The sequence below is a fragment of the Rattus norvegicus genome, chromosome 8, assembly GCF_036323735.1.
Source record: "Rattus norvegicus strain BN/NHsdMcwi chromosome 8, GRCr8, whole genome shotgun sequence".
Classification (NCBI taxonomy): Eukaryota; Metazoa; Chordata; class Mammalia; order Rodentia; family Muridae; genus Rattus; species Rattus norvegicus.
The window spans coordinates 31,918,228-31,931,546 of NC_086026.1; the positions used below are offsets into that span (position 1 = coordinate 31,918,228).

General features: G+C 44.3%; 1 protein-coding gene and 1 long non-coding RNA gene across 4 annotated transcripts; one reads left to right on the forward strand and one right to left on the reverse strand.

Moving 5' to 3' along the window:
* Positions 1 to 551: 551 nt before the first annotated feature.
* LOC120094096 (uncharacterized) lies at positions 552 to 2,412 on the forward strand. Its single transcript, XR_005488010.2, has 2 exons — positions 552 to 691; positions 2,029 to 2,412. It is a non-coding gene; the product is annotated as an uncharacterized LOC120094096 (long non-coding RNA).
* Positions 2,413 to 5,368: 2,956 nt separating this feature from the next.
* Tpi1l1 (triosephosphate isomerase 1 like 1) lies at positions 5,369 to 13,017 on the reverse strand. 3 transcript variants are annotated; one of them, XM_039081927.2, is made up of 4 exons: positions 12,873 to 13,017; positions 11,913 to 12,077; positions 9,674 to 9,723; positions 5,369 to 6,675 (listed from the first exon to the last, which is right to left on the reverse strand). In XM_039081927.2, exons 3-4 carry the CDS (start codon positions 9,697 to 9,699, stop codon positions 5,940 to 5,942), a joined length of 762 nt encoding a protein of 253 aa, XP_038937855.1. In that variant the 5' UTR covers positions 9,700 to 9,723; positions 11,913 to 12,077; positions 12,873 to 13,017; the 3' UTR covers positions 5,369 to 5,939.
* Positions 13,018 to 13,319: the final 302 nt, after the last annotated feature.

The following is a 13,319-nucleotide window of genomic DNA, read 5'->3' on the forward strand; positions in this document are numbered from 1 at the left end:
GATTTTTGTCATTCTTGGCCCTGGGCAGTAGAAGCAGTTGAGCGCGCCAGAAGAACTCTCCAGGCAGAATGTCCTTCCACCTGTTTATGCTGTAAGACAGACTCCCAAATGTGAGGCGCTGTGGAGAGCCGTTTCTTTGAATGGCAGCTGAATGTGCCAGCAGGACCCTTGGCAGTGATGCCTAGGCTCTGAAGCCGCCATTCAGGAGAGCTAAATAGAGAAAGGAAACTTGAGCGAGCCACTTCCTGGAACACTGAGGTCCTGAATGAGAAATTTAGACGCACCAGATTCTCTCTATTCTTACACCAGCCAAGGTCAGATTTCCAAGCTCCCGTTTATTTGAAGCTTTCCCTTTCAAAATACTGTGGCAACGGATGATGGTAATAAAAATACTTCCTTTTCCTTCAGAAGATATTAAAAGTTACTGTTTCGCTGTGCTCCTGTTTGAGGGTTGGTCTTTTTGTTAAACGTCCTAAAGTGACAGCTACACCACAGATGACCATGGTGGAGTCACTAGGAGAAATGTTCCACATCTCGAGGGACAGGTCTTAAAAGGGGCAGGTGTCACCGTGCCAGCTCGCTTGCGGCATCTTTTGATGTCTCTTAACAGAGCTGGGACTGGTCGTCCCTTGGAGAAGAGAGCTTGAGGCCAGACTATTACCACAGCTGAGTGCTCCTCACCGTGTGGAAGGTAAACTGATGGCGAAAATCTGTCAGCAGTCACAGGCCTTTACTAACCCCACGATCTCTGCCGGGAGCTGCCTGGAATGATGGTTTCTTTTCTTTTTTAATTGAATAATTGATTCTTAATTTTTATTAGTTTAGTGGTTTTGGGACAGAATATCACTCCACAGGCCAGACATGCTTTGAGGTCCTGGCTATCCTCTTGCCTCAGCTTCTGAAATGCAGGGACTATAGGCATGTGCCACCACACCCTGCTGCTCATGTCAGACCCAGACTCCTCAGGGTCCCAGCAGTTGACAAGAGCAATGGCGGCAAGTGTCAGAGGGGGTGGGGTAGACAGAGGCCAAGGATTCCTTTAGTTGTTTCCAGTTTCTCAGGAAGCCTAAAATAGTTTACTCAAAATACAGCCATTATGATTTTTGTGTTTATTTGAGACAGGGTTTCACATAGCCCTTGAGCTGACCTTGAACTCACTCTGCAGGAGGGGATGACCTTGAACTCCCGATCATCCTGTCTCTACTTCCAGAGTGCTGTGATTACAGGCATGTGCCACCACGCTGGGCTCCAATTGGTTACACGAAAGAAACCTCAGACTCCTTGGTTCATTCTTGGGAAGATGAAATTCATTAGTAGTTAACTAAGATGTTTGCTCAGAAACAAAACTCTTCCTGGGGGAGAATCTTGAAAGATTAGAAGAAATCTTTTTTGATGAATTAGAATTAGAAGAGAACCATGTAAGAGATGGAATTTTCAAGTTGTTTTCATAAAAGTTTACAAACAACGGCAGTTTTCAGTTATACTCCCTATCTGGCTGAAGTGCAAGTTTAGAGTGTGTTGGAGGGTTTGGGGGCGGGGGACTATGCTGTGTGGAGAGCCTGCTATTCCTGAGCTGCCTTAGTGATGAGGTAATAGACTCTACTTGCTTGAGTTGCCACAGCTTCAAGACAACTAGGATTCGTTAGCAGGAGACCATGCTGGACCTCAGGAGACTTCTCTTACAGCTGTGGATTATTCAAAGAGGTTTAACCAAAGTAAAGACATGAACTTTCCCAACTCCAAGAAAGGTGGGCAAGAAGGAACTCGGCTTCAGTGGCATTAACAATTAGCATCAAAGCATGTCTTTCACTCATTAAGTTCCTGACACAGCTCATGCCACATTGCAGGAATATAAAAAGGGATATAAGTCTCATGGGGACAGAACAGAGTGCCCAAACTGTTCCCTGGACAAATTTCTTTCTTCCATAGACCCCTCTAGGTCTTTAGGTGCTAGGTAGCTTACTTCCCTAGCCAAACTGCTATAAACTATTACTATTTAACTCCCGAATGATGTCGTCTCTTCCACAGGGCCGTTGTCATTCACATCCGGTGAGAAAAAGCAGCAAAGGAAACCGTCCTCTCCCTGGAATGCCGGTCCACCATCTGTCCAGCAAATAGTCTTGGCCCACTCTCTACTTCTCTTGTTTATTTTGGCCTTGCAGATTTCTCCCACGAAAGCCCATGGGATTTTGTGGAATTCATCCTCAAATCCCAGGTCTTGTTTTAGGACAGATGGTGAGCCCCAAGGCTGCTGTGCTCCAACTGCTGGATGCTACCACTGGGAAAGTGGGGTGTGGGGGGGAAACAGGGACCTCTCGCTCTTTCTTTCTACATCTTCATGGGAAGCTTTCACTATCTGAACATAAAAACTCTAGATTAAAAGCGGGCAAGTGTGTCCATATTGTGATCTTATTACTATGTCATTTTTTTTTCCTCCTGAAATTGCATAGTCAACCAAAACCCACACAGGACCACCAGCTCAAATTCTTTGACTTCTATGTACATAGACGTAAGCAGGTATATCAAGGCTTCCGGTGTTAGAAATTTGCTGGTTTAGCTGATGCAAGCAGTATGGAAACATGCTATATTTCTTACTATTAAAATAGATAAAAGGAGGCTTGAGGAGATAGTCCCGTGCCCCAGTGATTCGAGAGCCCAGCATTCCTGACGGAGGACAGACTCCACAGCCATGCTCGTTGTGCCTTGCCCTCCTCAGCATCCTGTGTTTTTCTTCTGTGAGAGAGCCCAGCAGTCCAGCAGCTCTCATGCCATGTTCCTCCTGAAGCTGTGAACAGTACCATTCATGAGTCTTGTTTTAACCGTAGAAAATACGTGGAGGTCTTCCCATTACTCTCCTTGCCCATGTTATGACGCTTTGTCTGCTGTTAGTTTTTTGAGGCAGGGTCACACCCTGCCTTCACTGGCCTGAAACTCACAGAGATCCACCTTAGGTTTTGAGACAGAGTCCCTCACTGAGCTTGGAGTTGACCAATGTGGCTAAAGCCAGCTGGGGATCCAACTCAAGCTTCATGTGTGTGCAGAAAGCACCAACCAAACCACCTCCCCAAGCCTCCTCGTATTTTCTTTTCATTGACCAAGATCGAGTCACAAGCATCTCCCCCAAATAGATCCCAAGCCAAGGACTGCCACTCCTGAATAGGGGAAATGATCACAACTGAGTTGGGGAGCCTACAGTCAGTGCTCTGCTCGTAAGAGCAGCAACGGGGTAGGTAGGTGGGCCATTACGCAGGAATCACGGTAAACGTTCAAGTCTACTAAGAGGCAATGGAGACAGCAGGCACGAGAGTGACCAGAATGACCGGGAAGCACACACATGTATAGCCCGCTCCTGAATTCACAGTATGGAGCATGATGGCCCAGCCTGTCAGGTAGGCTGGGAAAGCCTACTGCCGAAGTGCAAGGATGAGAGGTTGTTCGTCATGGCTGAAGCCAGAGAAAGAACAAACCCAGCAGGAGTGAAAACTTAGCCCAAGAGGCTGCAGAGGCTATACCTCCTGTAACTCATTCTGTTCTAGAAATTTGCTTCATTCTGATTTGCACAGCTAGTATGAGGTTAGGTTAAAGTGAAAATATGTTTATTGTTTGTGGTGATTTGAATGGGAACGGCCCCCAGAGGCTTATCTATCTGAATGCCTAGTGCCTAACTGCTGGAACTGTTTTGGGAGGAACTAGGAAGTGTGGCCTTGTGGTCACTGGAGGTTGGCTTTGAGTTTACGTGTTAGGCCCACCCTCTCTCCACCTCCTTCCAACTTTGTAAGTTCTCAGTTACTTCTCCGGGGCTATGCCTGCCTCCCTGTCTACTGCCATACTCACCAACTCCACGCCCATGTCCTCTGAAGTCACAAGGAAGCCTCTAATTGAATGCTTTCTTTTATTCATTGCCTTGGTTATATGTTTTGTCACAGCAATAGGAAAGTTCAGTAAGACACTATTTATAATAACTTTTTTTTGAGAAAGGGTCTCACTACATAGCCCAGGATGGCTTAAAAATAAACATACATCCAAAGATGACCTTAAGTTCCTGAGACTCCTGTCCCAGTCTACCAAATACTAAGATGACAGGCACAAGCTACTGTAGTTTAAATGAAGAACTATTCCCCATAGGCTCAGGTATCTAAATTGATCTGCAATTGGTGGCACTGTTAGGGGACACTATGGAACCCTTCGGAACTGGAACTTTGCTGGAAGACGTACATCAGCGAGCAAATTTTGAGAACTAGCCTTGCCCCATTTCCAGTTCACCCACTGTCTTCCTATGAGGCTGAAAGTGTGGCCTCCCAGTTTGCTGCCCCAGCTGCCTGCTGCCGTGCCCGCCTGCTATCTGGAATGAAAAACCAAAGAGCTCTTTGAGTTGTTCTTGGTCATGATGTTTTATCACAACAAAAGTATCTAATACAGGGGCTGCAGAGATGGCTCCGTGGGTAAGAACACTGCTGCTCTTGCAAAAGACCCAGGTTCAGAAACCCACAAGAGTTTTGAACTCACAACCATCTAAACTCACTAACTCCTGGGAGGTCAATGCTCTGTTCAGGCTCCAGTGGGAACTGTACACACATGGTATGCTTACATCTAGGTAGGTGAAACACCCATACGCATAAATACAATTTTTAAAAATAACTGACAGAGCCACCATGTCAGGCTAAGAAAAATCTCTATTAAATAAGTATGAGTAATGGCTGCCTTTCAGGTTATTTTTTCTTAGTCATCTAAGTTTTTTTTTTTTTACTCCAACTTTCTGACATAAGCATAATGCCCAATGGAAGGATCCAGGGTGACGAAATGTAACAGAGGGCAGGACAACATTGAGAGCACAGAGGAATCCCCAATGTAGTGAGATAAGGGGTATTTTCTGCACATACAAGGAGGCAGACTGACCCTTCCTCTACCGCCTCATTGCCTGTCACATAGCCCATGACAAACAGGTACTAATGGAGTTAATCTCATGTCTGTGTCTGTGAATACATGTCGGGCTGGTGTGTGTGTGTGTGTGTGTGTGTGTGTGCAAGTGTGTTTGCATATGTACACATGCATCTGTGGAACTAAGAGGTCAACCCCAAATGTTGTTCCTCAAGTACCATCCATCTTGATTTGGGTGGCTAGAGATTTCCTAAGAACCTGGGGTTCACAAAATAGGGTAGGCTGGCTGGCCAGAGAAACTTGGGGATCTTCTGTTCCTTCCACCTCGGTGCTGGGATTACTATTACATACAACTGCACTTGGGTGCTTTTTTTTTTTTTTTTTTAATTGTCACAGAACGTGTTTCATTATTGGTTCTTTTTACATTCCACTTGCCCCCCACCCGAGGCTAGAGCCCCCACACTGTCTTAAATTATGACAAACCATATGGTTAGGCCCAGGTGTTTATTTCCCTTATACGTAGGATGGTTCACAAACACAATACAAGGGCTTTGGCACTGCGGGGGAGGGGATATCCCAGGCCTCTAAGAGTAAGAGGATCTTGGCCTTAATGTACACTGAAATTCAGACCTGAAGACTCTGAATCTCTGCATCACACATCCAGTAGGGCTTGGGAGTGAAGCTAGAGCCAAGGCCATCTAAGTGACAGGCCAAAGTGACAAGAAGCCTACTTCCTGTGGTCCAGCCATGAGTTTCCATCCCAAACCAATGGAAGGCCGTTTTCACCCATTAGGGCCCAAAGGGACTGCCAGTTCTACTCCTTCCCCTCCTCAGGAAGCCATCTTGGTGACATATTTGATTTTACCCATTGTAAGTGGTAAAGGGATTGGCCTGGTCCCAACTATTATGGGGAGGTAAGAGGCTCAGGAAGGTACAGTATGGAATAGGTCACAGGATGGAGTTGATGATGTCATCAGAAGCATGTGACTGGCGGGAGCAGTTACTAAACTTCTGGGCAACCTGGTCCAGGCTACGCAGGAAGGTAGGGGGATGAGCAGTGCTCATTGTTTGGCATTGATAATGTCCACGAATTCAGGCTTGAGAGATGCACCGCCCACGAGGAAGCCATCCACATCAGGCTGGCTTGCCAGCTCTTTGCAAGTCGCTCCAGTCACAGAACCTCCATAAATGATCCGAGTGCACTGAGCCACCTCCTCAGAGACGTTGCACTTCAGCCATCCCCGGAGCTTCTCGTGTACTTCCTGGGCCTGTTGAGGGGTTGCAGTCTTGCCAGTCCCAATGGCCCATACCGGTTCATAGGCCAGGACCACCTTGGACCAGTCCTTCACATTATCTGCGATGGCCTTGGTTTGCTCAAAAACAACCTTCTCAGTGATGCCAGCTTCCCTTTCGTCTAACTTCTCCCCAATGCAGGCGATCACTCCGAGTCCCTCGGATAGGGCATGGTTCACTTTCTGCCCAATCAACTCGTCTGATTCCCCAAAGACGTGTCTTCTTTCCGAGTGTCCCAGCACCACCCAGGTAGCTCCTAAGTCTTTGATCATGCCAGGGCTGATTTCCCCAGTGAAAGCCCCATTGGTCACTTTGTAGCAGTTCTGTGCAGCCACAGCAATTTTGGGATCCAGCTTCTGCCTGGCGAAGTCGATGTAGGCGGTTGGCGGTGCACAAACCACCTCGGTGTCTGCCGGCATCTTGGCTGCGTTCAGGGTGCAGATGAGTTCTCCCAGGCATTTCTTCTTCCCGTTCATCTTCCAGTTGCCCCCGACGAAGAACTTCCTGGAAGGCGCCATTGCACAAGGATCAACTCTCTGAAGGTCCGTACCACTCGGGTGTTTTTTTAAGGTTTGTTCTTTGACAATATTACGTGTGCATATAATGTATTCTGAATACTCTCACTCCCCCACCCAGCCTTTCTTGTCTCCCCTCCATCCCTATCAACATCCTCTCTTTCTACCAATCTCTTTCTCTAATTGATGGCGTTTTGTTTTGCTTCTCTTTGTGACCCACTGTGTTTAACCAGGATTTGAAATGAGATCACAATGGGTCTATAACCAAAGTCAATGATTTCTTCTCTTCCAGAAGCCATCAGTAGCCAATGGCATCCTGAGTCCTTACCCCATTCAAGCTGGAATGTTGACAGGCCCATTGTTGTGAAGACACAGTGTAGGCAACTGTAGGTATTGTGAGTTCGTGGTGGCAGCGGCTGAATCCTGCCCAAAAGATGGCATCTTACAGCCTTGCTCCCTGGATTCGGGTTCTTAACACTCTTTCCATCCTCTCTTCTGTCATCACCCCTGAGCCCTAGAGAGTATGGTGTAAATGCCTTCTTTACACCTGAGCACTCAACTGCCACTTACGCTCAGTACCTAGAGCTTCTGGATTTACCACTGATCAATGGAAAAAGAGACTTCTCTGACTATGGCTGTGTGCTGGCCAGGGCTGTTTGTTTGTTTTGGTTTTTGTTTGTTTTTGGTTTTGGGTTTTGGGGGGTTTGTTTGTTTGTTCGTTTATCAACTTGACATATGATAAAGTAATCCAGAAGAAGGGACTTCAGTAGAGAAGATATCTCCATTAGATTGACCTGTAGGCAAGTCTTTAGGACATTTTCTTGGTTTATCAATTAAATCAATTAAACAAGGCTGGCAGTAGCATTTTTCTGTAGTTATAAGCATAACTATTTACCAAATAATTTGACACTATGACAATTTAGCTAAACAATACTAGTAAGTTCTTACTTAGGGCCTATGACCTTCTCAATAATGAGTATTTAACTGAGTTTATAGTACAAGGCATGAATTTCCATGTGGAATGGACCTTTTAGAGAGTGACTGGTTACTCCCATAGCACCCCTGCCACTATTACACAAATGTTCACATCTTTCCTCTTGCAGGTTGGTATTGTAGTTCAAAGGATTTACAGCTTAGTAAGATCGTTGCTGCCTTTTCTCTCCAGTGAACCTACATAGCACCACCTGGCACTATGAAAGCTAGCCAGTAAGAAGGAAATCATCAGCGCAGTTACAGTTTGACTCCTTCATATCTTACAATTACGGCATGTGCTATTTTCAGTAATGGTGTCTTGTTGTTTAGTTATAGGGGGAAACCAAGAGGAATAGCAGGAGCCTATATTATTTGGCGGGCTCTGCAACCTCCCTGACCAACAACTTATGAGGAGATACCCATGCCTGTCATCAAGATTTTTGTTTAATAACCTATAGCTTCTAGAAGCAGTTTATACACCTTTGCATGGTATCTCCATTCAAAGTTATTATTATATATTTTAACTGGATTACAAATGAGTACAGTTCCACATGACTATTTCATTCATCTTCTGTTCAATTTATCCTCTTTTTTTGCCCCTTCATTTCCCCACCCTCTCTTCCCTCCCCTGCTTAAACTCTTTCACTCCAGCTTCCTCTGTCTGCTTTCACATTATGTACATCATCCTATCCCCCTTCCTAAGTTATCCCTCTCATGACTTCTTTCTGTATTCCTAGCTTCTGAAGGTACAAGTTGAGCACACACAATTAGATACTCACAACTGGGATCCACATGTGAGGAATGGCACACGGCACCTGACATTTTGCTGGAGTTTTGGGGATCAAACTCAGGTCCTTGAGATAAATACTTTAGGACTGAGCTGTTTCCTCAGCCCTTGATTTAATTTAAACATTGCTTATTGAATATTACAGTACAAAAATCTACAAGGGTATATTCTTCCCAAGGAGACCCTCAAGAAGAATGGAAAAAACAACTGGGCATATGTCTCTGTCAGTCTGTCTTATGCTCCATATGTGCAATCTGAACCCCCCAGGTAAACTCTGTCAGAAGAGCTTCTTGTAGGGTAGCAAATGGCAAATGGAATTGAACCCCAGTTCCTATGGCCTTCTTCACCCATATACTCAAGGAAGGAGGAAACGGGACTATCATTCATCAGTGAAAATCCTGCTGATAAAGTTAGACGGTGCACTGCATCTCCTCACCTGTTTGGCTATGATGCCCATAACACTGGCTAATGGCTGTTCTCCCCTGGGTCTGGGCAAAAGGAAAGTGAACCCAGCTGATGAGCCCATCAACATTCCAAGGGGATGGAAAAGGGTTCCACTGTCCCTAGAGGACCTTCCTAACAAACATGGCAAGACCTACACAACTGTTTTGTTTTTATGGTTTTTAAAAATTCCCCATTTCCATTCTCTTCTCCTTTCTTGCTTCTTCTCCTTTCTCTTTGCTCTGTCTTTATGTTTCTTCTACTTTTTCTTCAACTTCCTAATCTTTTTCTACCCCTATAAGGAAATACATTGAGAATAAAATACATATTTCAAGCTTTATTGAAGGCTGTGGGGCTAGTGGAACTGTATCACCAGACAGAAAAACTGGTGAGGTCAAGCAGATTAAGGAACCCTAGTAATTCCCATAATTGAGGACAGCAGGTGTTTGAATCTGCTCCCGACCTGATTCCTGTCCTGGAGCGTGTGACCACCACACCCCACTAAGAGGACCATGGCAACTGGTCACATAGCACACAGCCCAGAGTTCTCCATGCTAATGAGATATCTAGATGGACCCTGAAGATTTAGTCACTAAGCTTCCCTTCCTGGACATTGCCTCCTGCAAAAGGCATTTTTACCTCTGGTCTACCCTGAGTAAGTTTGTATGCATCCATTTTTCCACATGAATAAACAAATGCATTAAAAATAAAGTACAAATTTCAAGCTTTATTGACGGCATTTGATTTTTCCATAGTTCTATAACCATCATAGAAATTATCTTCCCACCTTGAATTAAGTTCCATAATAGTCATCGGAAGGTTAAAGGATCCGGGTATCTGTAAGTTGAATACATTAAGAGAAATCAAATGTCAAACATATTAAAGTTGTTTAAAGATCAACATTTATACTTCCTGGCATCTACTCTTTTAAAATTGGAGATTAACTCCTTGCCATTTATGCTGGGAATTCCTACAATTACAAGTACCATCTGTTTTATGGGCTTCCTTTATCTGTAAAGACATTTCCTGTTCTGTTTTCTCTTTCCCTCAAGACCCCTTACAACTTACATGTTATTGGTTTGGGTTTTTCTTAGGGAAAAGGAAGGAGGAAGCCTTCTTTTCTTAAACTAACATAAATGCAAACATTTGACAAGTGATGGAAGAGGGAAAAAAGCCATGGTATGTGGGCCCTAAATTAGGTTGCCATATTTGCTTTTGTCTGACTGGCTGGACTTTAAATGAAAATGCCTCCCAATGTAACCAATTTACAATTAGTTTCTCACATGTTTGTTAAGAATCAGTTCTTTTGTGTCCAGTTAATGTGTAGCACACTGGGTAACCACAGGGCCATAGATCTGAGGCTAACAATGCCAGGTAACACTTCAATAGAAACTTCCTAGTGCTGGCACCATGTGACTATAAAACTGTGTGTGTGTGTGTGTGTGTGTGTGTGTGTGTGTCTGTGTGTGTCTGTGTGTGTATACGTGTATGTGGTATGTGTGTTATATACATATGTGGTGTGTGTGTGGTGTGTGTCTATGTGTGTCTCTGTATGTGTGTATGTGAGTGTATCTGTGTATCTGTGTGGTGAGTGAGTCTGTGTGTATGTGTGGTGAGTATATTGTGTATCTATGTGTGAATGTGGTGTGTATATATATATGTGGTATGTGTATGGTGTATGTTTGGTGCTTGTGTGTGTGTGTGTGTGTGTGTGTGTGGTGTATGTGGTGTGTATGTGTGTGTATGAGAGAGAGAGAGAGAAAGAATTCCATTTGACAAATATCACAGAAAATACATTTTAAATCAAAGGGACTTTTTCAGCCCTCTGTGCAGAGGTATGCTAGTTTGTGGATGGCTGGCTCTGTTGCTTTCGGTCTTGAGTAAAGTAAAATGTCATTGTGGGTAGAGCCTGGTGCAGCAAAGCCATTCATTCATTCATGGTGGTTGGTCAGGAGAGGGTGGAGAGAGGCTGGGGAAAAGGGGAAGAAATAGGAAGAAGAGGAAGAGGAGAGAGGGAGGGAAAGAGGAAAGAAAAGAAGGAAAATTCAGTAGTCCCTTCTTTTTTTAAAATTTTTTAAAAAAATTTATTATCTGTAAGTACACTGTAACTGTCTTCAGACACACCAGAAGAGGGCATCAGATCCCACTGCAGATGGTTGTGAGCCACCATGTGGTTGCTGGGAATTGAACTCAGGACCTCTGGAAGAGCAGTCAGTGCTCCTAACCACTGAGCCATCTCTCCAGCCCTAGTAGTCCCTTCAAGACCATGCCTTTAATGGCTTTTTCCATTGGAGTGCTTCTCTCAGGGTTTCTCCACATGATGGTAACTTTCCCACACATGAGCCTTTAGGGGACAAACAACACTACAGAGAAACAACCCTACAACGTTGATATTAAGATGACTTCCTCTACACACTGCTTTCTCACAGTTCTTTGCCTAAAATTAAGGTGGTGAAAGGGTTGGGCACTAGATGCCCACATTGTGTCTGTGGGCTCACCTGGCCCAAGCTTTGTGCTTCTTAGGGAGAGCTCTCTGAACCCTTCTCATATGTGTCTACCATTACTCTTAGTGACTCACTAAACCTTACAGTACCACATCCAACTACAGCCATGCTGGGAGTTAGGGATCCAGAAGATAAATTTGGGAGTTCCCTCCAGTCCACCACAGTAAGTAATCCTTGCCATTCTTCCAGGTTAAAGAGTTGAAAACCACAAAGGCTGAACAATCTGCCCATGGTCATCCAGCTGCAAAACAACCACACAGGGCTAAGTCTGTACATATCCCTAACCACCATACCCGCTGGTATCACCTAGCATGAGATTTGAAAACATAAGCACCATCATCAATCCAACACTCCGAGCCCTAGTTAGATGTTAAACCTGTTGTAGAATTATCAGAAGTTTTTCATAGCTTTAAATTTTTCCTATGGAAAATAATAATAATAATAATTATTATTATTATTATTCAATGTCAAATTGAAAATTTAAATTGTAATTGCTGCAATATATCTCTTAAAAGTGCTTACCTTCGGGGTTGGGGATTTAGCTCAGTGGTAGAGCACTTGCCTAGCAAGCGCAAGGCCCTGGGTTCGGTCCCGAGCTCCGAAAAAAAGAAAAAAGAAAAAAAAAAGTGCTTACCTTCTTAATGTAGTAGAAATACCTTCTATTTCTACAATTCTTTACTTAAATTCCTAAAATAGAATAAGAAAGAAGCGAAAGGTGGGGATGTAGCTCAGTGGTAGAATGCTTACCTGAGGAGCAGGAGGCCCTGAGGTCAATGTCCTACCCCAAGGGAAAGATAAAAGGCAGAAAAATTAAAAAGGATGTTAGGAGTCGAACAACTGCTGGAAAAACAGTCCTGAGACTTGAAGAACTCACCAGAGAAGACATTCAGATGCAAGGAAGCACACAAAAGATGTTCCCCGTCAGAACCATCAGGGAAGTGCAAAGGGAAGCAATAATGAGATACCACTGCGTGTCTATTAGAATGGCTAAAACTCAGACTCCCGGCAGCAGCTAGAGACACACGGAGTGACAGCAGGTGGCTGGTGTGAGTGAAAACAGCCACTTTGAAAGCCAGTTTGGTGGTTTCCCACAAAACATATTCCTATATTTAACCCTGGTGGTTGTAAATATAACTGGGGTAATTTTTATTAAAGATTGTACTGCTTTTGAAGGATGTAAAGCTTTTTAACTCGGCTTTCCATTCAGAGAAGTTGAACATTATAACTACGTGAGGTTACCTTTAGAATTCCTGCTAGTTAAAGAAAACCACTTTCATAGCAAAACAAAAACAAAAAACAAAAAACAAAAAACAAAACAAAAAAAACCCCTGAGAACTTTGCCATGTTTTTTTTTTGTTTTTTTTTTTTTTTGTTTTTTTTTTTTTTTTTTTGTTTTTTGTTTTTTTTTGGAGACGAGTACCGAACCCAGGGCCTTAGCGCTCTACCACTGAGCTAAATCCCCAACCCACCTTGTTCACCCACCTTGTTCAAGTTGAATGTGCCCCACTGGCATCTGGAATCTTCTGGATTCTAAAGCACAGAGGTGAGAGGACCAGTGCTGTGGACCAGAGTGAAGAGGCTGCAGTCTGCCGAGAGACCTTGTCTTGTGTGCTGAAGGCGTCTACTGAGTGTGTCCTGACAAACTATGCACTCGCTAAAAATCAATTTTATTTAAATTTCCAGAGAGAATGTTTTGCTAAACTATTAAAAATAACCCTGCCCCTCCAAATCTCTACCCCCCCACCCCCACCCCCGCCGCCAAATCTCTGGCAGGAAGGATGCATAAATGTGAGAAGAAGGCAGGACAGATGTCGTGAGAAGCTCCCACCACACCCTAGCCCTTCATTTACACGATTCATCGCAGCAGGAAACATCAGAAGCCCTGTTTTGAGGCAAACCCTCACACCAGCAAGAACACTGCTGGACCAC

Excerpts from the sequence above, each read along its gene's own strand:
- Tpi1l1 (XM_039081927.2), bottom strand. The coding sequence starts at position 9,699 with ATGACTATTATGGAACTTAATTCAAG. Across the intron at positions 6,676-9,673 it reads ATTATGGAACTTAATTCAAG|GAAGTTCTTCGTCGGGGGCA; the intron begins GTGGGAAGATAA and ends GGCGCCTTCCAG.